Here is a 25044-nt window from a genome sequence, read left to right on the forward strand (position 1 = left end):
TTATAGCGGTTCCGAGCGGCCACATGTGGGGGGTGAAAAGCTGGCTGTCACAGAGAGGACGTGATAATCGTTCAGTCGACAGTCTCCGCTGACAGTCTCTCCTGAAAGACATTCATAGTGTCGCTCATGGCTGCACACACAAAAAGTGGCAGAAATTGTTGCGAGAAGAAGTTCAAACGCTGCCAACCTTCTCACCTCCGCACACCTGGCCTATTGCCGTGGGAAGTGCATTAGCTCGTTGGATCATCGGTTTTGGAGAGAAACTGCCAGAAGCAGCTCCCTCAGTGCTGATGTCGGAAAGGTAGCCTAGAAATCTAGACGCGCCCTAGCGGCAGCAAATGTAATTTGCAGCCAGGGTCAGTCTAGCAACTCTCCCTCGGCTTGCGAGCTGGAAAAATCAAATTCTTAAACATAATGATGGCAGAGTTGCGACGGTTTCGGGTGAATTCCCGGCTACTTGAAAACAAAGAAGATGGCTGCTGCTGCTGCTGTTGCTGGCGAACAGCAGTCTTTTGAATCAGCTTTGGCCGCGACTCTGGAAGACTTGGAGTTAAGCACCGAAGTCCTTCTTAAAAATGGAAGATGTGTTCAGACTCTTGCCGACCGGATACGGCAAAAGTTTTAATCTATCAACTAGCGTTGCTCTGGTTGGCTATGAGTGCAGAGGGAATTTGATAGACAACCGTTTATCCCGCCCCTTGGATTGAGCCCTGCCAACATCTGGATGTGGGTCTGGCTTGTCAGGCTAGAGGAAGGGGGCTTCAGAAATTTTGTTTGACCATCCAACAAGCATTTCAGTTAAAGCACCTCAACAGTAAAGCCATGTTTCCATTCAATTGTCAAGTGAATTTTAGGCAAACTTTAGAACTGTCGCACAAAATGCAAATTAGGCGCGTTTCCATCAACTGGTTTGGAGCAAATAAACAAGGCTATGGCGTAGTTTAGTCAGAAATCGTCGCATTAGGCTACACATGGCTGTAATCTGCCAGTAAACAGATTAAAAAAGGAGTAGAGGTTCCTAACCGGGAACATCAAACCACATCTATCCCATCTCGAGAGAAAAATGGAGAAGTCTTCAGGAATTTGATTCAATTGGTCCAGTTTTAAAAGGTTCTTCCATGTCAGCTATTATTGGCCTTGTTTTATGCTTTCCAAAAACATAAAACACGTTAGGGGAATATCTGAGAAGACGCCGACGGCAGAAACAGCTGATCAGACATGCAAGTTAAATGTTGGCTCCGTCAGAACTTATTCGGCAAAAGGAGCTTCCATATCGCATCGAGCACGTCAACTCTTTTTGGTGAAAGCAAACCCAATAGAGGAAGTTTTATCGAATTTTGTCGTTTCCTTCCAGCTTTTTTTTAAATGAGATACTTCAAAAATGTGCATACCAATACATGAAAGGAAACACAGCTGTTGTCAGACACCTTTCTGACAGTAGAGTTGGGAGAGCTGCCACAGACCATTTATGTATTTTTCTGACAATCATGCCTATATAGATGCAAAAATTGAGCAGGCAAGCAGAGGTATGAAAGTGGGCAAGTTTTGAACTTCTCTCTCTCTCTCAGTTCCAGCTGGAGACCTCGGCGTTAGGTCATCCCTCTCTCTTCTCTCTGGCGCTGTACACTTACATCACGGTTGTCAAAATGCCACAAAATAAATGCATCTTAAAACCAGGTCTCGTCAAATTCTAGTGATAAAAAGATACTATCCTGTGTGCCAGTGTGTTGCTCAACCTAAACGCACCCAGAACACACCCTCCTCAATCAGCATAGAGGACAAACGCTGCCTTCGCTGGAACATGTTGAAAAGAGTCTCCATAACACACAGCAGCTAAAAGAAAAGACTTATGGCAGACTTCTCAAAGCAGAAGTTGTAAAGCCTTTCTAGAGGCTCTTTCGTAATCTCATACCATTTATTATTCAGTACAACAGGGGCTTTTAACAACCTCAGCACTGAACCTCAATTGGACTCTTTTGGTGCAGTCTGCATTTATCTGCAGACAGTACGAGGTTAGACAGGTTTGTTGGCCAAACAATAACAACAAAAAAAAAACTCTTAAGCACGGAGATTATTCAAGTGCTCTGCTGAATGGACACTCACAGGTGCTGTCAACCACGTGCATGGAGAATATGGTTCAGTAAGGAGGCCTACTGAACCAACAGGTCCAGTAGCAATGATTTATAGCTGTCAGGAGGAAGGCTTTTCCTTAATAACATTAGCAATAGCCAGCTTCCCTGAGACAGGAAGGGTGTGTCGGGGGGGAAAACAACATAACAAAGAGCGGATGAATGGAAGGATGAAGGAGAGAAAGGGCTGATCACTAAATAGGGCTGACTGACAATCTAAGGAGGGAAGGGGCTGGAAATGAGGCCTTGGAAACTACTACTTGATAACACACTAATCGCCGGGTGCCACACATAGCCCGAACGACACACTCACACAGGATGGAGAATCCGCTGTCCAACCTCAACAGTTAAAATGGAAAGTCAGTGAGTGCATTGGTGTACCTTGGAAAAGGGAAGGGGGCTCTTTTGTAGAGGGCCTAACGTACGGTCTTACGTCGGAGAAGCGGAGAACGCAGATTGAGCAGCTACTGTAGATATAAGTGCGTTTACATGAACACCGCATCCGAGACACATGCTTAGAACCAAGTTAAACAGCAATGTTCAAGAATGTGTGTGCCATTTGGGATCCCAATCAGCGCTGCCGTCTTCGAATCAGCCATAGAAATCTCTGTTAAGGTGTTCACATACCTCAGTATTTGCAGCTAACATCAACATACAGCTGCTGTGACTGCAACCTGGCTCATCATCGCGGTATGAGCTTTGCCAAGTTATTGTAAATGGGATCTGACGTGACCATCTCGAATACTGAGACCATTAACAGCCATGAAAATACTTTCAAACCACGACAACACTCTTTGCTGTATGCCACCACTCCCCATTCCCTACTCTCTGCTCTTTATCAATGTGGCTCGGGTGGAGTGGGAAAATATGCTCTGTGTGCACTCTCGCACACAGCAGTAATCAATATCAATATCCTACAGATATTCAAAAACAACTGCTCCCACGAGAACTAATCTCGTGTCAACAAATGGGCATTCTAGCTGCATGTCAAAGGGGCCAAAGGGGTTACATTAAGACAAACTCGGCTGGGAAACCCAACAGTACGGTGTTATTCTTTCATTACATAAGTACAGACTCAGGGCTCAGTGCTGTACAAAGCATCTGGTAAGAACAGAGGGAAAGAATGTAAAGACCTGACTTGGCTTAAAAGTTTCTCTCAGAGAGCACTGGACCTGACTTAAAGGATTACTCTTTTCTTTCAGCCTGTTTTTTTGTTTTCTGGTTGTTGCCAATATGTTAGATGTGTAATACATAGGCTATTTGGGTTGTGCCTTATGTCATTTTGTGCAATCCGTACAGGGTGGGTCAATTTAAAACTGCCACTGACAGAAGGAGTTAATGTGTTACTATATAGGTACCTCTAATGTATATGAGAGCATGTTTTGTGTGGCATGTGTTGAGAGATGCTTATTTTTCTGTATTTTGCGTTTTCTTCGTAAAGCTGCGGAACGGACAGAGTCCAAAACAAATGTCCTTTCGGGGACAATAAAGTATATCTTATGACGATTGTTTGAGTACAATTTTTATCTCTCCACCGTCTAGATCTCCAATCTGTTGTCCATCTCATACATACAGGGCTATTAGCTGGTCCCAAAGATGATTTGAAGATACACAACAGCAATACAATGCAGTTACAGGTCCATACACAGTTATAATATAAGTTATATTATAGCGTTACACAGTTACCCTGACATGTTAGTTTTGATATACGTTTTAGTAAGGCTCACATACTTCTCACTGGCGGTTTTGTCCTGGCATCAAATCACAGCGGTCCACCCAAAAATGAAACAAATAGCTCCGATTGGTTTAGCTTGACAATGCTCTTTGAATGTGCAAATCCCAAAGATTTGTATTCATTAATTTAAAGTCCAACAATAATAAATTACGGGCAACACATGTTAACCTGTCCGAGCGGGTTTGTGTTTTATGCATTTTATGATGTTTATATTTCTCTTGGTGGGATAATAAAGTTTAACTTAACGTGCTTTTTGCACGTATGACTTAATATATTTGTTTAAATTTAATTGAATAAGCTTTTAATAACTGCTGACTTACTTCAACTGATGGTTTCCAAGATGAAAAAGCATTCAAAAATATTAAGAACGGCAAAGTACACTGGTTGACTGGATACGGACTCTATTGGCTGAATTTCTAGTTTTGCCGTCACTGCATGGCACAGACTAAAGCCAAAAGTACACAAATAAAACCATTAATCAACTGTCATACACACCTCAAGTTTTCCATTATCTGCTATAATGACAGCCAAAGCTATTCAAAGCACCCAATACCAAATACATGACTGTGGTCACACACAAGAGAGCCACAGGAGAGACCGTTCTGATCTCTCGCTCTCTCTCTCTCTCTGCATCTGTGCATGTGGCAGGTTACTAGTATGTCATAATACACAGGCCCAGATTATAGTTCAGACACCAGAAACATGCAGCTTTATAGAGACCACAACCCACAGTTGGTGACTAACTTGAAGGCATGCCAGCATAGCTACACAGACGTCATAAAAACACTTCTTATCTTTCGGGGTTGTGACTCATGAGGTGCTGGACGGTAATTCAGCAAACAGGCGTGACCTAAAGATAGGAACGACTTCACTGCAATGTATCCCTATCCCTACATGGATTTCTAGGTCTGTCCTTTTACAAAGCACAGAGCTGGTAAGATGTCAGAAGTTTAGTTTTTGTTGGTAATACTACTATAGTATAACTTCCCTAAGGCCACTTTTCTTCTTTTGTCAGCCCTTGTGCCTAATGCGATCACGAAAAACAGAAATGGTAGACGACATGATGACCTGAAGAACCAGTGTAACAACAGCTTTGCTAAACAAAGATAGACGGACCAAGAGAGGTTTGCATTGTGCCAAGCCAAGGGCAATATATAAGACAAGGACAAGTGCTGAAAAGCATAGAAAGAGATAGACGAGATCAGGGAGGCACATGGATAAGTTCTTGACATGTTTGGCTAGAGACCAAATAGTTGACGATGGAGCAGCTGTTACCACGGTGACATTACCAAACCGCATGGACACTGCTGCAAAATGACTTGAATTCCACGTGTGCTATATTAAACTTTAACAGATGTTAAAAATAATACTTCTGATGAGCATATCGTTGAAGTAATGAATCCCATCGGTGCCTGGCAAATACTTCCGATAACCGTTTGCGATTGGTATCGGTGGTGAAATGTGGTACTGGTGCTCCCCCCCTGGTGTGTGCGTGTGTGTGTGTGTGTGTTGTACTTTAAAATGTGCGTGTTGTCTGTCTTACAGCAGTGGGGGTGTTGGGTGCGGTGCGCCTGCGTAAGGACAGACGTTGCTGGCTCCGCAGGGAGAACCTGCGGATGGACTCCCTGCTTCGGGAGGCCAGGGAGCGCAGGGAGTTGGTTCTCTTGAAGTCCCCGGTCCCGTCGTCTCCCCGGTCGCCCCTCTCCCCCGACAAAAAGCCGAGTGCCCCGTGAAGGGAGCGACGGACGTTTCCCACCCATCCTGACACCTGAGAGTGGGCCACTGACAGCTTGTCCCCCAGGTACTCCATCACAACCCACTACCGGCCAGGAGTCCGTGAACTGAGCTGTGACTCTTGCTAGCACAGCAGCAGGGAGTCATAAGAGTCTGGTTATGCTGAAGAGGTGGCAGTCCTAGGGACAGTGTCGTAGGTATTCACTGGTGTGTGTTGCTGGGTCGATACTGCAGCAGTGAGTAAAGGCGACAGAGAGAACAACACAGCTCAGCCCAGTCCAACGGGGCGATGTTGATGGCGTCTGCCGCTTACAGCACTGCAGCGCGGATAACCCCAGTCAGACCCCGAGCGTTACAGGACAGAGCCTCTCCTCAGTTTCCCTTCTAAATGGCCTTTCTGCAGTGCAGTCCCGCTGGAGCCGTCTGGACTCTGTTTCGACTCATCACTCTCAAGGCTCCAGCCTGTCGGCCTGAACGGATTTGTGAAGCTTTCTAATGCCTATTTCGATGCACACGGGATACGCTAGCTAGGAGATGGCACACAAGTGGGCATGTAAAAGGGGTTATGGAAGGCCAGCACTTACCATTGGTTATGCAGGACACTACTCTATGAGACAGCCAGAAAAACCGCTGCGCTATCTCCCAACAGGTTTCTCAGCCATGTTTTTCTGGCTTCAAGTACAAACTACAGAAGTGACAATAATAATAGAATCACATCCTCAACATTCAGTTATCTATTTCTATCACATAGGCCCACTGTGCTAAAAATACTATGATATGATATATACTAGGAGTATGATATCTGATTTTATTTTCTTTTTAACAATTCTCTGTGACACCTCTGCCAAATCCAGGTGTGAGCGTCTCTGTCCTGATTCAAGCCTCAATTACAGCTGCCCTGACTCCAAGCTGTCCCAGAGCTGTCGATGATAAGTTTCCTCTGAAACAAGGCCCGGGTTAAAAGTTATAAAAAAAAATAAAAATCCATCCATCCAACGAGACTACATTTCCACGGTGCCCGATACTGTGCTACCCTCTGGCAAAAAGCTGCGAGGAGAAATGGTGCAGGACAGCTGGTGGCAAAAGAAAAGCTGCTGTAGTCATTCGTATTCCATAAGAAAAAACCCAAACCAGAGGGCAACTAACGCAGTGCCAAACAGAGGAAACAGGAGGGAGCACTGTGGTGGGGAAGTCACATCCACAGGAGAAACGGGGAACACAGAGAAAAGGTTTCTCTTGTCGCCTTTTTCTGCAGGTACGGGCAGGTAGGAGAATATGCGTCAGCAGTGCTGCTCTCTGTACTCAGCGCTATAGGACTCACCGTCAAGGAGAAACTGGGTGGAGAGAGGGAGTGTGGAACACAGTCGGGGGGGGAGAGAGAGAGAGAGAGAGAGAGAGAGAGAGAGAGAGAGAGAGAGAGAGAGAGAGAGAGAGAGAGAGAGAGAGAGAGGGAGGTCTCTGATACAGAGCGGGAGGGTGATATATGTTCTGCGGTGCTCTATCGCTCCAGCCTGATTCAGTTGCAGGGCAAGACAGTGAAGTGTCACAGCCAGAAGGGAGAGGCAGTGGAAGCGAATGTGCAGGAGAAGGAAAGATGAGACACAGAAAATGTTGGCATATGGTGTTGCTATTACACAGCATCTCCTTTCTAAACAGAAAGCGATAGCTAGAGGGAAAGTGGGGATGACAAAGTATGAGATGTGATGCAGCCAGATAGGAATGAGCACAAGTGCATGATCACGTTAAAGAGGAAACTATAAATAGATAGATTGGACATTCGTGAGAGAAGAGTGAAAAGACAGGTGTGGCTCCTCCAATGAACTGAGATTGTACCACTTTGTCAGCACAGTGTAGCCAAAACGCAAGAATCACAACAGTCAAGTAAAGGTTTGTTTAAATCTCACTTAGAGTCACACTCGTGCAAAACTCCAACTCCAACTTAAACAGGCATCTGTTAAACGGTGCCAGTGAACTGGAAACCTGAATAAAGCCACAGCAGGCGACTCCAGACACACTTCAGAGAGCTAACCTCGACCAAACTGGGACAGAGGGCCCTTAGAAAAGATGAATCCCTGTCCACATATGCCCCCTACAGGTAATCTGATTAACTTCTCTTTGAAGTGCCGTGCTAAATGCAAGTCAGCTATGAGGTTCTCAGTTTCCAAAAGAGCACAAAGTGACCTCTCTCACGTACTCCTCCATCCTGAAAAATGGCTATTATTAAGGACAAGGTGACACAGCATGAACAAGCTAAATTACTCATATTACACAACACAGCAATAGTGTTACTTTCCTGTAGCATGTGGTACCAAAAATATATTACCATTTTAGTAATATTCTGTGTTCTCAATGTGATAATTGAGATAATACTCAAAATTTCTGCTGAAAAAAATCGACTATAAACTATTTTGATATCATTTATAATTTGAATCATTTGTAAAAGCAAACATTTGCTGGTTCCATCTTAAATTTCTGCTTTTCTTTTTGTTTTTTTAAATCCATTGTAAATGGAATACTTGTGGGTTTGTAACTGTTGGTTGGACAAAGACAGCAGTTGGAATTAGTCACATTAGCCTACTGGGAAATTGTTGTGGGTAAATTATACATTTTCCATAATTTCATAGACAAATAATGTCTATCTTATTACTACTCCCAATTTCCCCTAATATTCCTCCTAATACTAAACGTCACATACTGGGAAGTGAGTCATGGCTGCTCATCACTTCCCGTCCTCTGCTGACGTCATCAATCTGTGCGCTGCCCCGGCTTACAAACTCAAACCAGCGACCACACAAAGGAGATGAAATAGGATGCAGCAGCAGTACATACAGCATACTGTACTGTATATGGTAGTCTCACTTTGCCAGACAGACTCCTCCAAAGCGCGCTGAAGGAGGGTCTGGCTACTCCACTTAGCATTCGGGGATGGGAGGAAAACGTGCTCTGGTTTATTGATATTTCTTTAAACCAATCACAATCGTCATGGGCGGTGCTAAACTCCGCACAGAGCCAGATTGGACATATAGTCTAGCCAGCTGTCTCGATTTACCATATAGAGATCTGAGGAGCAGTCAACAATAGTCGTCATAAATCCACCGAGTTTAAAATTCCAACACAAAGGAAGCGGAAGGAAACGGAAAAGACATGCATCCGGCGGAATTTCCAGCTGCACAGGAGCAATCCCGGAATTGGAACGTCAAGGATACAGACTATGTACCGTATATGGTAACTGCATGAATTCAGTACCGTATAAGAGGCCGTATGCATCTTCCGGAGAAACATCTGTAATAAGAGAGTTGTGCGGCCACTTACCCAGCGGCAGTGTGGAGTCAGACAGCATGACCACATGTACAACACAGCTCTCAGCCCGGTGCCCATCTCTGCTTTGCCCCACTCGCCAGCCTCAGACCCTCCATCCTTAAACTAATGATGTCACCCCACAACTATTAGCTCATCTGAGTCTGCTTCCACCAGTAAATACAGTGTAGGGAAATTAATCAGATCCCATATCTGCTGATGGATTTTCTGTAAATTCTGAAGCTAAATTTCTCAACCTGTTTTATAAAACCTATTTTCTGGGATTTTGCTTTGGAGGGGTTTATTTTTCTATTATGCAGCACATATCAACGTGTAAAATAAAAAAATGTAAGTACCTGCTACTATCATAGAAGTACCGCTGTAGAGATCAAACAATTAATAGATCGGTCGATCAACAGACAATTTATCTTGACAATCAATTTATTGTTTTAAGTCATTTATATATAGATAAAATAAGATAGCGTTGCTGTACTTATTTCTAAGTTCCTAGAATTGTGTGTGTGCAACTACCAGTAAGTAATACTGATGTTTGTTGTTTCTGCATTTGCTTAGTAATAAGCATTTATTATAACACTGCATTTAAGTCATATATAACAAATCTATAATGTAACCTCTTTATTGTGTTTATTTTATACCTGCTAGGCATGTAATAACTATTTGACATTTATATAGAGTCTACATTTTACTGATTTATGCCTGTATCTCTGTTTCAGATACAACACCTAAAAGGAACATCTTGTCTGCATTCTGATCCATGCCCCCTGGTGGCTACAACCTTTTAAAGGCCATATTATGCTCATTTTCAGGTTCATAATTGTATTTTGAGGCGACTGGCAGGTCAGTGTGACAATGCCGATTTCATGCCGGTCAACGCTACAATTAACTGACAACATAAGTTATACGAGTTACAGTTCTCAAGGACGCACGCACACGGACGCGACTCAACTTTTCCACTGTGTGTCGCGCGTACCCGCTTGCGGCGTGAAGCGCATGTCCGTGCTATTCTCACACAGGTAGGGAACCTCGTGAATTAACCTGCAACATGTCAGCTGTTTGGAAATTCTTCAGTGTGTGTGCAGACAACAAGTTTATAATATGCAACACCTGCAAGGAAAAAGTAGGGCGTGGAGGGACGACACCAAAATCATATTTTTTTTAGTTGGATATTGGATGTGAAAAGAAGGAAATGGTTCTAACATTGCACTTTAGAGGTGTGTGAATTTCCCACACCAGGAGTAATTTATATAGTTCTATTTTATAGTGATCCATTATCTGTTCAAAAAATTTTCTATGTTCTGTGCAAAATGTTCTATTAAAGAAAAGATAGAAAATAAATATTTGCATGTGCTGTAAAGTGGTTAGAAAAAATGAAATCAGAATCGGCTAAAATCGGTATCGGCTGGCCTAACTCAAAGAAAATCGGAATCGGTTTAATTTTTAACAAAACACCAGATTTTTGTTGTACTGCACATTGCTGCAGCTCCTCTTTTCACCCTGTGTTAGCTACAGAGTGAGGCATCACACTTCTGTCCCATCTTTGTTGGGAGTCGCACATGTGCAGTAGCTAGGTAAGGACTACTAGCTAGAAGCTAGTGCTGCTAGCGGTTAGCCACCTCGTTCTCAATGGCCAAACACTGCTACAGCACTATAGAACTACTTGCATGTCCCGTGTGTGTGTGTATGCAAGTAGTTCTATAGTGCTGTAGCTGTGTGTGTATATGTATGTATGTATGTATGTATGTAAATATATATATATATATATATATATATATATATATATATATATATATATATATATATATATATATATATATATATATATATATATATATATATATATATATATATATATATATATATATATATATATATATATATATATATATATATATATATATATATATATATATATATATATATATATATATATATATATACATATATATATATATATATATATATATATATATATATATATATATATATATATATATATATATATATATATATATATATATATATATATATATATATATACATATATATATACATATACACATATATATATATACATATATATATACATACATATACATATATATATACATATATATATACATATATACATACATATATACATATATACATACATATATACATATATACACACAAAGAACACGAGCACTGACAACAGCAAAGAGCTATCACAAACACAGACACCAGGAAGAGTGACAGTCACACACCATGACACCACCACTAGATGGTGGTAGGGACCTTAAACTCATGCCGACTTTATCGGAGCTCTGTATCACGCAGTGTGTAATTATAACGGAGACAATAACTGATCTTCTGGTTTCATAGTGTAGGCCTTCAACCTGGCCCTACAATTACAGTCTCAATGACAAAAGGCCAACTGTACCCCACCCTGCATATTAATAAACACTTTACATGCTTGAATGTAGAGGACATATCTGTGTATGTAATGTGTGTAGTTGCAAATATGCAGACACATTTGAGTCCCCCCCCCATTTCAAAATGTAAGACGCTGATGTGAACTATAAGTTAAAAAGGTCTGGGTATAACCCTATCAGCCCAGAGGAATACAGTCACATACAACTATTAGGTGTCTGCCTGGCTGCAGGACCCATGATCATTGCAGGCCACTTCACCTGACAGCTGAGCCATGCTGACAGGTTTCTAAATGGAGCAGTGAGAACATGTACTCATTAACCATCTGACAAATCCAATCCTGAATTACAGGCCTGAGAAAGTGTGTGGCCGCCACTTCACTGGAACGTGACATTGGATGGGTGGAGGGGAGTCTAGATAACCGGGCCATTAACATTAGTCACCGACTATTTACTAACTGAGCACAGCAGCATTCAGCCGTAAACGCTTAGTCAACTAACTGCATTCCTCTACCTTCTACCTGCTGTCTGTGTTTCTCACACACACACACACACACACACACACACCTAACTCAAGTGCACACAGATTTTCCTCCCTGTCTCCACAGAGCTCTGTGAGAAACAGTCCAAAATGAATATAATAGTGATAATAATAACAACAGGTTCACAGCCAACCATCAAACTAAAGCAAAGACTCAGAAAGAGCTTTCTCATCTCAATGAGTTACATCTTTCCTGGAAGCCAGTCGTACTGTTGCAGAGGCCGAGCGGCAGCCCGACTCACCCAGCTGTTGAGGTCCTGCTCTCTGTGGGCGCTGCGACTCCTTATCCTGGAGAGGTTTCCCTCCACGGCACTGCTCAAAGGAGCGGATCGCCGGGACACACTGCGAGAGCGCATCCTGCTCAACTCCTAACACACACACACACACACACACACACACACACACACACACACACACACACACACACACACACACACACACACACACACACACACACACACACACACACACACACACACACACACACACACACACACACACACACACACACACACACACACACACACACACACACACAGCTATTCATATGCCACATGATAATTGCTTGACCCATTCAGAAACTATATTCAAACTTTCAGAGACACACATGCACGCTTTGCCTTGCTTTACAAAAATGTTATGACTTCCAACACATTTGTATAATAAAATCTATGACACATACAGTACATAGTGTACAAGTCAAAGTCATATTTTTAAAAGGTTATGCAAAATGTAAAAAAAAAAAAACATTTGGTAGCCAGCGGACATGCAAAGCCAGATACAGTTATTTCAATAAAAGAGATATGGCAATGCTGGAACAACTGCCCTTTTTGTCTTTGAATTTGTACTACTCACCTACTGTGACAATAGGTAGTAAAAGCAGTTTAGTAGGAACTGAACCGTTTCAGTGATTTGTTGTTTTAGCTCGTCTAATGCTGATTATTTTATCTCTGAACTGCTTTCTGGCGGTTCAGCCCTTTCCACTTTTTGCCACTTTTCTACTGGAATAATGGAACATGTGTTTTTGGTGTGTGTTAAAAGGGCTCTGGCTGTGTGCACATAGTCCCATACCGTTTTTCTATCTCAGGCATCTACAAAATGAAAGTGCTTCAAGATTCCCATAAAAACAGGCAATAGTACAGATAATACGAGCTGCTGTCTAAAAAAGTCTAAGTGGATTATTTTTGATCTATACTTAGAGGATTGTTTTGCGATAATACATTGTTTCGCAATATCACCTATATTATAATAACATCATCATGAACGACATAGAAAAATATTGTATTTGATTTGAACATACTGAGACTACAGATGTACAAAATGAAAAACATTTTCCACATTAAAGTGATGGTTCGGAGTAATTTCACCCTAGGGACCTTTGCACCTCGAGCCAAAAACCCCCCGAGAAGCTTTTTTCACATGGGTCTAACATTGGGAGAGTTAGCGTAGCGTAGCATTATCAGCTGAATAGCTTAGCGCAGGGGCTAATGGACCCACATTTGTATCTGGTAAATAACCCCACTAATAATGCCCGAAATGATACCAAACGTCTACAGTAGTACATATAGGTTATGTACTCATAAAACGATGGATTGGAAAGTTTGTAAGTACACCAGAAGTTTATGAACACTTGCCTGCTGGCTTCTGCTCTCTGCTGTTGTTGCTGCCGCCGGCAGTAAGACGAGTGCTTAGGGCTGTCTACAAATTACAACACCGAAAAGAGATGCAACAAAAATATTTTTTAATTTAACTTTTTTTTTTTTTTTAAGTAAGTGCTGTAGTATAACTAGCAGGAGACAAGTATTAACTGAGATACGTTTGGAGACATTACCTTATTTAATCATTAAATTATTCAATATTTTTGTTGTATCTCTTTTCGGTGTAGTAATTTGTAGACAGCCCTAAGCACTCGTGTAACTGCAGGTAGCAGCAGCAGCAACAGAGAGCAGAAGAGAGCAGGCAAGTGTTCATAAACTTCTGGTGTATTTACAAACTTTCCAATCCATCGTTTTATGAGTACATAACCTATTTGTACTAGTGTAGAAGTTTGGGATCATTTCGGGCATTATTAGTGGGGTCATTTACGAGATACAAACGTGGGTCCATTAGCCCCTGCGCTAATAAGCTATTCAGCTAATAACGCTACTCTACTCTAACTCTCCCAATGTTCGACCCAGGTGAAAAAAGCTTCTGGGGGGGTGTTTGGCTCGAGGTCATGGTGCAAAGGACCCTAGGGTGAAATTACTCCGAACCATCACTTTAAAAAGGTGCCGTAGGTAGGATTGTGAAGATCCAGGACTTAGCCAAAAAATTGCCCTGATTGGTGCATCTGAACTTCTGGATTTTTGCAAATCGCACTACAGGCTGTAGGTGGGTTTTTTTTAAATGACCTGCTTCATGTAGTTCTACTACATAGGGTCAGTTTCAGCAAATATGACAGAAAGTTAGTTTTATAAGTCTTACCTACTGCACCTTTAACTACTAATTTGTGCCTCTGATAGTATTTCATGTATATCTCGGACTCACCTGAGATCCCTGTGATCTCCTGGGGATCCGGACCTCTCCCCTGCTGCTCTCCTGAGGCGGTGGCTCTCTGGGGAGCCATATCTGCTCGGCAGGGGCGCTGCTGGAGACCCCACCTGGAGAGCCTCCACTTTTGGCTTCTGTGCCGGGCAGAGGGGCCAAGCGAAGCGGCTCATCTGGCACAGCAGACCAGTGCCTCTGTGGAGCGAGGAGCCGGTCTTCCTGCCTGAGGAGGAGCTGCTCCGGGCTGACTTTGTTGCCATGTTTTCTGGGTTCGGCCACGGGCTTGTCCACAGACATCTCAACAGGCCGCAGCTCCCACGGGTCCTGGGGAGACGTCGTCCACCCTGGGCTTGTGAAACCTACTGAAGCCTGTGGTGGCACCCTCCAGCTGACGTCGACATCAGGCGCAGGCTGTAGTCTAGCGCCGAACCCGGTGTCTACGCCCTGAATGCCAGAAACAGGAAACAAGTCTTTACTGGGGGAGAGCTGAGCTTGAGACGTGAAGGAGTCGATGTCAAGGATGGCGGGTTTGTACACCTCTTCTGCTCGCGGAGACAGCTCCTTCCAACGAGTTGCAGGGTCACTGCGCTGGGAGGCGGCCCTGGAAAGCGGCTCATTTCGGAGCACAGAGTCCAGATCCAAGACTTTAGGCCTGAGGGGTGAGGTCTCCAACCTCGCCCTCTCCTGTTCCTCTTTCTTTTGCCGTTCCTCTCGCTCTTTTAGTCGCTGCCTCTCTGCTTCTTGCTGTTTGGCTATCTGTCTCATTTGATCTGCCTCCTCCCTTTCCATCCTCTCCCTCAGCCTGCGTTTCTCTAGCTCCAACATTTGTAGCCGGTCCCTCTCGGCCTGCTTTTGCTTCTCCAACTCCAAGAACTGTCTTCTCTCCACCTCTCGGATTCTCTCCATCTCCTCCTTCCTCTGCCTTTCCTTCTCCAGCTCTCGTTGTCGCAGCCTTTGGTTTTCTAACTCTTGTCTCTCAAGGTCTAGTTGTCTCTGTCTCTCCCGCTCTATATCTCGGTGTCTCTGTCTCTCCAGCTCTCTCTGCTTTTCCCTCTCGATCTCTTTCTGGTGCTCCTTCTCCATCTCCCTTTGTCTTTCGAGCTCTTTCATTTTCAGCATTTCCTGTTCTAATGCCATCTGTTTGAGCTTGTCTGCCTCCTCTCTCTCCTTCTTCTCTTTAAGTCTCTGCTTCTCAAGCTCCACGAGCTGCTGCCTCTCCTTCTCTTTCTGCTTCTGCTTTTGAAACTCTAAGAGCTGCAGTGTCTCCAGCTCTTTAATTCTCTCCAGCTCCTCCATTTTCTGTTTCTCCTTTTGGATTTCCAGCAGCCGTCTTTCCTTGTCCAGCTCGCTCTGCCTCTCTTCCTCCCTTTGTCTTTGCCTCTCCTGTTCCCGCTGTCTCTCCTTTTCCTGCTCTCGCACCTTCTCTCTTCTCTGCCTCTCCAATTCTCTGCGCTTTTCTTTCTCAAGGTGTCGTTGCCGCTCTTTTTCCAGTTCTCTAAGTCTCGCTCTCTCCAGTTCTTGTAGTTGCTGTTTCTGTTCGAGCTCCAACTGTTTCTGCCTTTCCAGCGCACGTTGTTTCTCCTCAAAGTCCTGTTTCTCCTTCTCGAAGGCTTTCTGTCTTTGCCGTTCAAATTCTCTCTGCAGCTCCCTCTCCTTCATTCGTGCAAATTCTAAATGTGCTTCTTTCTCCATTTCCAGCTGCCGCTGTTTTTCCCTCTCAAACTCTTTCATTCTTGCCATGTGTCTTTCGGTCTCCTTTTTAAGTTCCCTTTTCTTTTCAACTTCCATCAAATCCTCGGTCGTCTGTCCGTCCGACGCTGACCTGACCTCCCTGTGGCTCCTCATCATCAACTCCTCAACTTGATCGTGAGAGTTTTTCCCGAAAGCTTTATCTAATGATGGATTCCTCCTCATTGGCAGAACCTTCCCTTGAGAGCCGACCGCTGCCGACGTCACAGAGAAATTACCAAAGGGCCCGGCCGTGTCCCCCCCTACGTTTCCTCCTGCAGCCAAAGGAGAAACTGGCTCCTGTATTTGTCCAGTCAGAGCAAAGTAGGTTGCCCTGGGTTTCAGCTGCTCTTCTGTCTGCAGCATTTTCAAACGTTTAGGAGCTGCAGCCACCTCCTCCTGTTCTGCCTCTCTCTGCCTGTCTCGGTCTTGATCCAGAGCCACTTGTCCTTCCCTTTGTGATCCCTTTAGCATCCCTTTCTCCACACTTTCCTCTCGTTTGAGACTTGCGGTGGTCCACTTGGGCAAAGCTCCGACTCTCAGATATCGAGGCTGCGGTTCCGGCATCGCAGCCAAAGCTGGTTCACACGGTGCTGAACCAGTCCTCTCCGTCACCGGCCTGCTCCCTTCGGAGCGCCTGGAGCGCAGCGTCATGGCCTTATCCTCCCACTGGGCTGATGGGATGTTCTCACTCACTGCCCTGTTCTCTTCCACAGCCTGCACAGTGTCAAAGGCATGGAACACCTGCAGAAGGCATGACGGAGATACAGGCTCCCTGTAGGTGGCAGTGACCAGAGTTCCATCATCCTCGCCATTTCCTCGTTTAAATGACGGGCTGCTGAGCGAATCACTGGCTGCGTTTGCAGGCTGGCCCTCCTCCACCATCAGCACGCTGTGCCTCTCCACGACGTTTTCAAACAACGACGCTCTCACTGTCTGCAAGTCACTGCTGGGACTACTTTCCTTGAAAGCGGCGCCAAACGTCTGTCCCGCCTCTGGCCCTTCAGGCGCGGAAGCCTTTTTGAGCGGCTCTTGGGAGTCTTTCAAATCCGCGAATGTCCTCTGGTCACTGGGGGTGATAGCCGGCTCTTCAATCTAAGGAAAATCAGAAATATACTGAGATTAAGTAATAACAGCAAGCTTGCCACTCATTGTCCATTTATTAATATAAATGATCATGCTTTTTTTCTCAAACTTTGTCACTATTTGAATACTAAGTTACGCAAAAAGGTGGAATGATCTGACAGAAATAGAAAATGTTAAAGACAAATGTGACTTGACAACATAACAGGATCAAACATAGCCCTCAAAACGAGTTAAAGTGATTGAGTGAACAACTGTAGGCGTAGAAACGATATCCCCTTATTCTGTGTTCTCCTCATATCAGTGGGTGTGGTGCAGAGGTGGTAGTCAAAGCCTCTCTGTGCTGACCTTTTCCCAGTGATCTCCTCACTGCGTGTTTCATAACCGTCTTAGGTTTCACGGCTTTGTTGCCGTGACAATTCATTTTGCCGCAATTTTCCTCTAGGGATTTGTTTTTTGTGCCATTTTAGGCCTTTATTTGTGACAGGACACCTTAGACATGAAAGGGGAGAGAGAGGGGGGAATGACATGCGGCAAAGAACCGCAGGTCGGAATCGAACCCACGGCCGCCACGTCGAGGACTGAGCCTGTGTATATGGGCGCGCAATCTACCAGGTGAGCTACCCAGGCGCCCCGGGATTATTATTTTATTTTTATTTTTTTAAACACCGACAGACAGGGGTCGATGACAAATGTTAACACTTAAGTTTTGTTAAAGGTGTATTTCACCATGGTTTACCAATTCAGCCTAATATAATAGTATAAAAAGGCACACAGTTTTTTTGTGATTGTTGCGGGCAAAAATCCTTGATTATGTGGCACGTTTTCTTAAAAAATGCGATTGAATATGCAGGATATTTATGCAATTTTATGTGATGAAATAGCGGGAACTTACAAAAACTGCGGTTTGAAAAAAAAAAAAAAAAAAAAAAAGTGATTTCCCCAACACCCTGCTTTTCGATGGTTCACTTCATAACGTTCCCATGGCAACAGGGGAAAATGGCTGCTCTTGTGTGAAGTAAACGCAACATTTTTCAACTTTCTGCAAAGATATATGTGACTTTTTTGCAACGGAAATGCGGGGATTATGAAATCATTCAAGCCCCGCATATTTTGCGCGGAAATCGGCTATTTATGCGGCGAAAGTGCGGCGTATTTCAAAAAAATGCGGCCCCCGCATAAATATGCGGACTTTGGCTGATTATGCATTGAATTATGCGATCGCATAATCGCGTTTCTCTGGAGGGCCTGATTGACGGTTTCGTCTTTTCTTCCCTTTGCTATATGCATGGGGTTTTTATTTTGGCAAGAAACACACTTAGTTTAGTTAGTAGAATGCAACTCTGTTAGGAGGATAGCACAGGAAAGCTTTGCCCAGCACTAAGCTGCATTCTCATTTGCCTGTTAAACATAGACTGAGCCACACACACACAAAAAAAAAAAAAAAAAAAAAAAAAAAAAAAAATAAAAATAAAAACAGTTCCTGCAAAGCTTAGTCCCTTCCTTACCCTCCTCTGAGGATCTTTGCTGATCTCATGGCGGTCTGTTGCCTCACTGAGGGAAACACTGCCAAGGTCTGGCGACCTCTCGGTTGAAAACCTGATGAACATACATCACACGAGACAAAAAGCCATGCATGACAATGGAACTCGTGGACAAAGACATGGGACAAGAGCAAGCTGAGGAGACCTATTACTAGCACTATTAACCCTTACCTTTTAGTCAGGTCGAGGGGCAAGGGGCGGGGCTTCAGTGGTAGTTTCACAACAGGGCTCTGAGTTGGTGTTGTGTCCTCTATCAGCTGCTTGATGAGCTGTTTGACGCCCACTTGTGGTTCGGTTTCAGGGACGGGCTGCACTGGCGAGTGCAGCTCTGACCCCTGGCCTGCGACGCCGGTCCCGGGAGAGGAGGATGAATCGAGGAGGAGACTGATTCGTGACTTGATGCTAACTGCCCGCTTCTCTTCATCATCCGTTTCTTTCACAGTCTTTTCCTCGGCCTTCTTGTTGCTTTGGTCTGAGACAGCGGGCTGAGCTACACCGTCGGTGCTTTGTGGCGTGGGACTCTTTGGGGTTTTCTCCTGCTCTCTCTTCTGTGGCAGCGCCTTCTCCTCTGGAGTGTTCTCCTTAGTATTTGCCTTGGGAGATGGACGGTGCAGCGACAGACCGATTGACTCAAACTTGGCCGTGAGATCAGCGGAAAGCGGCCGTCTTGCAGAGCGAGGGGCGGGAACTGGGGTCTCGGTCTTGGGTGGACTGTCGAGGAAAATGGCTGACACAGGTCTGGGCCTGGAGCCTCTGGGCTGCGGCCGCAGTGGTGCTGCGGCCGCAGGGTTAGCTTTTTCCTTTTCTTCTTCTTCTTCCTCCTGCCCCACCAGATTGAGAAACCCCATGGACTTGGCTCTGGTAATGGAGACCCCACATTTGCTGGATCTCATCGGCTTCGTTTCATCTTTGGTTTTAGTGTTTCCAGACCACTCTGCAGCTGGAGGTTGTTTAAGGCTCTTGGAATAGGCCAAGTTTGATGAGCCGGGCTTCTTCCTCAATGCGGTTACAGGGGGGGTGGGTTTGCTAGAGTCTCCAGGGTCGAGAGGAGGGGTGGGTTTAAATGGCTGGACTATTGGCTTGGTTGTTTGTCCAGTGTTCAACTTATTAGGGCTTTTATAAAAGGTAGGGCATGGTCGGTTGGGGTTAATTGACGCTGGGCTGGCTTTGCCTGTGGCAACTGGTTCCGGTGATACTGGACTGAACGGAGGCTCTGGTTTGCATCCAGGAAGGCGAGTGGACTCTGGTCGAGGCTTGGTTTGGGGCTTGGGAGCAAGTATGGGTTTAATAGTGGGGTTTCTCTCCACGGCGAAAGGTTTGGGAGTGAGCCGTGGCTTGGGGCCTGGGACTGGTTTGTTAGGTTCTGGAGAGAGGATATGGGACTGGTTGATGGAAGGGATCTCGATGAGGCTCATATTGCTGGAGTCAGTCAGGGGGCTCAGGTGAAGTCGTCGTCCCACCACTGATCTCCCTACCTCCCCCGTCTGAGCTTCTACCTGAGCAGCCAGCCTCTTCAACGGCACCTTTAAAAGTAATTAGAAAAGAATTTGCCTCAGAATTCGCCTCATAGCACTCACACTATCTAGCCCTTCCTGTGGACTTTGTCTGGGAGTGCCTTACACTGTGGTGCAACGATACATAGTGAGGAAGTGAGCAAGATATTTACGCAAGGTTATATTGATCCCTCTGACAGGTTAAAGCACACGTGCTGATAGCTGAATAAGGGTTGATACAGTTTATCGATCCCTATTCATATCAATAGACCTTTTTTGATAAAAGACATTTTGATAGGTCACAGTAGGAAAAGCACAGGAGTAAGCAGTACAATTAATGATGAGTTTCAGGGTCCTTGTATTATGCATGCTGGCTCACTGTCACACTGTCTTACTGGGCACTTCTATAGTACAGAGCCATTGTTATTGTAGTTCTTTATTCTTATTTTATTTAGTTATTCTTTATCCATCCATCCATCCATCCATCCATCCATCCATCCATCCTGCATTTACATGTTCGTACTCTCACTTTATTTCTGTACAAATCGCTGCAATTTTGGAAATCTGCAAAGTTTACGGTCACTATTGAGATACGTTGCCCGCTACCCACTAGTCTGGCTATCACCAGACCAAGCTCAATCTTTTAAGATTTAACATTAGCTTGCTCTTTATTTTTTCTCTGCACAAGAGGCGTGATCAACGGGCATAGTTCAAATGACTCTGTACGCAATCGGATAGTCCTTCAACCAATCAGACCAAGGATCCAGGTGACGTAGCAGCGACAGCGGCATCAACGGGTTGCTGCGCTTCGGTGGCCCGGCTTGTTGAACGTTTAAACAAGAAGCTGCTTGGTCGCTTCTCTATCGTCATCCTGTTGAACCCGCCAACAGCGTGCCAGGTGGATAAGCCAGTTTGTGATTGGTTCCTGCAAATTTGTAACGTTAGCAGGATAGATGAACGTGCAGGTTTCCAGCCTGAGCTGCAGGGTGAAAATCAAATCGCTGGCAGATCAGGCTGGGTTTACCCAGTCTAGCTACCCACCCCTTTTTTATTTTAGATTAAAGAAAGAAAAGAAAAAAAAAAAAAAAAAAACTATAATTTTCTATGAAGACCCTCTTCACTGTAGACATTTTGAATCAACAAAGCAGAAAAAGTAATTACACCTGTGCTTTTTCTGCAATAACATATGAAAATGTCTGATTTGAATAAGGACCATTGTTTCAGTCCCTGTTGCATAATTGATATGTTTCCGCTGTGACGGCTATTTAAATGTGTTCCTTTATTTTTACATACACTGTGTTTGTTTGGCTACATACTTTGCATACTCTTTCAGTAGATGTTTAAATGCTGGTTGCTCAATGTTTTTGTTCTAAAAAAATAATAACTATATATATAAAAAAATATATATATATATAAAAAAAATATATATATATAAAAAAATAATATATATATTTATTATTTTTTATAATTATAATGTATAATTGTACTATGTTTCTTTATCTTTACAAATAATGTTCTGTACTTTCAAAAACGTGGTAAATAGTTAAGCCTAATGCCAAAGAAAACATTACGGTAGCCTGGAATCAGTACAACTTTTGCTTCTGCTTGACTTTAGTGCATCAAGCTGACTTACTAGCGCAGTCAGGACTGTGTACCTTTAAAAAGGTGGATCCTGAGGCAGGGGAGGGGCATGACAACAGTACAATGTCATGGTTTTCATTTCCATGTTGTTGTAACACAGGCAAATCAGGCTCAGGCAGTAAATGGGGGATTCCACTGAAAACTCACACCAGACTGTCATTTAAGATTCAGCTCCTCCCCTAATGAACTTTCACATGCTTATCTGGACTCTTCAATCCAAAACATCTCTATAGTGATGAATATGAGATAACTGGAGATCATCGGACTCCATTCTTTTGACACGCTATGACGATAATCAGTTGTATCAGTTGCTTCTATAAAAATAAAAAAAAAAGCGAAGATGGAAAACATTACAACTCAAGCACGTCTGTGTTAGCCCTTTAAGAGACTCCTTCACATCTGATAATGTGTTCCACATGTTGCTGTGTCGAGATATTTCACTGTACAGACCAGCAACAGTTCTTGTGGAAAAGAAAATATGAAATACTGCTGTGGGGATAATGCCAGCATATCATACCTGACCAGATGTCCACCGTCTGCTGTAGAGCTCTGGCTTCTGTTGTAACCAAGCAGCGATTTCATATCACACAGGGGGAAGGAGTTGAAGGAGCCTTAAGAGTGTCAACAAAGCACACAAGCTTTCACTCGTCGAGACTGCTGCGATTAAGGCTGTGGAGGAGAAATCACAGCAGAGCTGCTACGGGGCTGTCCAAACACCTCACTGTGGTGTTCTCACGCCTCCATACAGACGCAAAGAGATGATAATGTTTACACCGACACAGAGTTGGGTAAACATAGGCACACCTTTACATTTGAGCTAATGACATACAACGTATTGTCCAGACATACACACAAAAAAAAAATGCATAAAGAAAGTCATTGACTAAATGCTGCTATATGTATTATTCCCTCTATCACTGCTCACCTGCCATCACTTGCATACTCCTAGTAAATATATCTTTTTAAATTAAATCTGTGCATGTTAGAACTATAAATATTGGTAACAATCAATGTTTGCTGCCCTCTACGTTAGCAATTATTTGTTTTTTGTATGTCTGCTCTTTTTCTGCACATCTCATGTGATGTACATCAACTGATAAGTTATACTAATAGGTTTCAACTACTTAGGTCAGGTGTTGATTAGGCTATTTTTTATGTATAAATTCACTGTATCAAAAATGGGAATGGAAGGACAAGACAACCGAATGATAGCGAGGAAACAGTGACTCGTACTTGCCTGACAGAGTTTGAAAAGTTAGAACTTAGATGTTGACAGGAAGCGCCTTGGCTAAGATGGAATGCCAAACATTCACTGTGATGGTGGGTCAGCAGCACAGCAGGGATTAGGAAAAAGAGTCTGCCTTATAGGAGTATTTCACATAATACACATTACAATTGACTACAAATGACAGGAAGTCCAATATCTGTATTATTTCCAGCATGTGCACGTATGTTGAATAACCTAAAACATTTTTGGCAGGTATCTTTAAGAAGTAGGTGCAGCGAAATCAGAGACATTTCTTTGATTTCTAGCAGGAAGCACATACAGAAGGAGAGTAGGGCTCACCTCAGAGTGTTACTATCAACCTGGTTCAGCCAGTTATACAGACACAGGGCAACACAGACAATAGACAACAAGAATGTATCTCTCGAGTTAAGTTCTGACATAGTGTACAGCAAAGCATTACATTACAATCCCAAACGTACAATGTACCTGCGCAACATCTAAAGTTATATAACTTGAGTAGCCTGCTGTCATCCAACAATACTTTAAGCAGAGTTTAACTAGTCTGTAATATGTATCAGTATGAATAAGGACGTGATCCGGTAGATTAAGGTAATGTTTTTCGGCTTTGTTGCCATCAGAAAGTAGTCTTAAAAAAAAGGGGGGGTTAAGCACAATTAAACATGACCGTAAATGTGCCACAGTTAAACAAAAGGCAAGGTTTAATGTGTACCTGTCAAATGCTACATACCGTTAAGCAATGCGTTCCATGCAGATACGTTTTCTTTTTTATCTAGCGATAACAATCTAAATAACTTTTACAACAGTTATGATTTTCTAGAATGGCTGTTTCCATTGAAATCAGTCCATCTCAGTCTAGTATTTGCAACAAGTGTTAGCTCTTCCTCCAGTCCTGCCGCGGACAGCACCGGCGGTCCGAATTGAGCAAAGACAGAGTTGGCCTGCTCAGAACACGAGTGCATTTAAAGCACAAAAACTATCCTCACGTACTGAACGTCCTCAATGCGTTCAGAGCAAACGTAGAGTTCAAACTGTCTAATGATACCGGAGACTTCAAATACGAGGAAAGATAACAGGCATCAACAGCTTGCTGGCTAGCAACGGTAAGCTAACAACTCAAGAAACTGGACTCGCAAAATGGAAACACTGACTGAACCTGTCTTTTGCTGGCTGCTTGATCCGCACTGGAGTCAACTTACCAAATGAGAAAGTCCGTTTGGCCTCTTCTTTTGTCGAAACGACTTCAGACACAACACATCTTTCCAACTGAGAGGAACAATTACGAGTCGTGACAGTTGGTTAACACGGGGGCTAGCAGAGTAGCTAACTTAGCTGGTTTAAAGCTATCCCGTCTCAGGTTGCAGTGTTGTTGACAGGCTAGACTAGTCAGCGCCGAACAAGCCGACTGACTAGCCTCTAAACCACGGTCAAGTGAGCCAGCACGACGTGTATGTTCCGGTTATTACTTTCAAAATAAAGCAAAGCACAACCATTTATAAACTGAACTAACATTGAAGCCAAAGTAGTATTTGTGTGTATTTGTTTGCCTAAATGTACATACGTCGACCAAGGAGTCACTTGTATTCTATATAGGACTTTTTTGATGAGTCTATGGGTACAACCCATGTATTTTAAAGGCAAATCACCCAGACTTCCGGACTGATGTAGAGCTGAATGTGGATAACTTTTATCTTGAAACTACACTGGATAATGCAATTGGGCGACAATTATCCCATCCCAGCTATATAGAAATAATTGGCCATTTTCAAGAAAATTGCCCGTTGTCGGTTTCAAAAAGTTAAAAAATAAATAGAAAATAATAAAAAATAACTTCAGCTAATGCCTGTCTGAATCAATTGACCTGTTGTTAAATGAACAAGAACCCCTAGTTAATGTATTTCAATAGCCTTATGCATTG

At 43.6% G+C, this 25044-nt stretch overlaps 1 protein-coding gene across 3 annotated transcripts in view; it reads right to left on the reverse strand.

Annotated features, from left to right (window-relative positions):
- The window catches only part of si:ch73-138n13.1 (calponin homology domain-containing protein DDB_G0272472), a 32689-nt gene extending 8014 nt beyond the window's left edge, over positions 1–24675 (reverse strand). The window contains exons 1-6 of one of the 3 annotated variants that reach the window (XM_028578654.1): positions 24326–24675; positions 22398–22491; positions 18918–20269; positions 18711–18801; positions 14392–17214; positions 12108–12233 (exon numbers count right to left, since the gene is read on the reverse strand). In XM_028578654.1, the coding sequence (XP_028434455.1) occupies positions 12108–12233; positions 14392–17214; positions 18711–18801; positions 18918–20161 (4284 nt within the window). In that variant the 5' untranslated portion in view covers positions 20162–20269; positions 22398–22491; positions 24326–24675. Of the gene's footprint in view, positions 1–12107; positions 12234–14391; positions 17215–18710; positions 18802–18917; positions 20270–22397; positions 22550–24325 lie in introns of all 3 variants that reach the window. The other 2 variants (XM_028578655.1, XM_028578656.1) reach the window with 2 other exon arrangements.
- Positions 24676–25044: the final 369 nt, after the last annotated feature.

This window comes from Perca flavescens, chromosome 5 (genome assembly GCF_004354835.1).
Source record: "Perca flavescens isolate YP-PL-M2 chromosome 5, PFLA_1.0, whole genome shotgun sequence".
Lineage (NCBI taxonomy): Eukaryota > Metazoa > Chordata > Actinopteri > Perciformes > Percidae > Perca > Perca flavescens.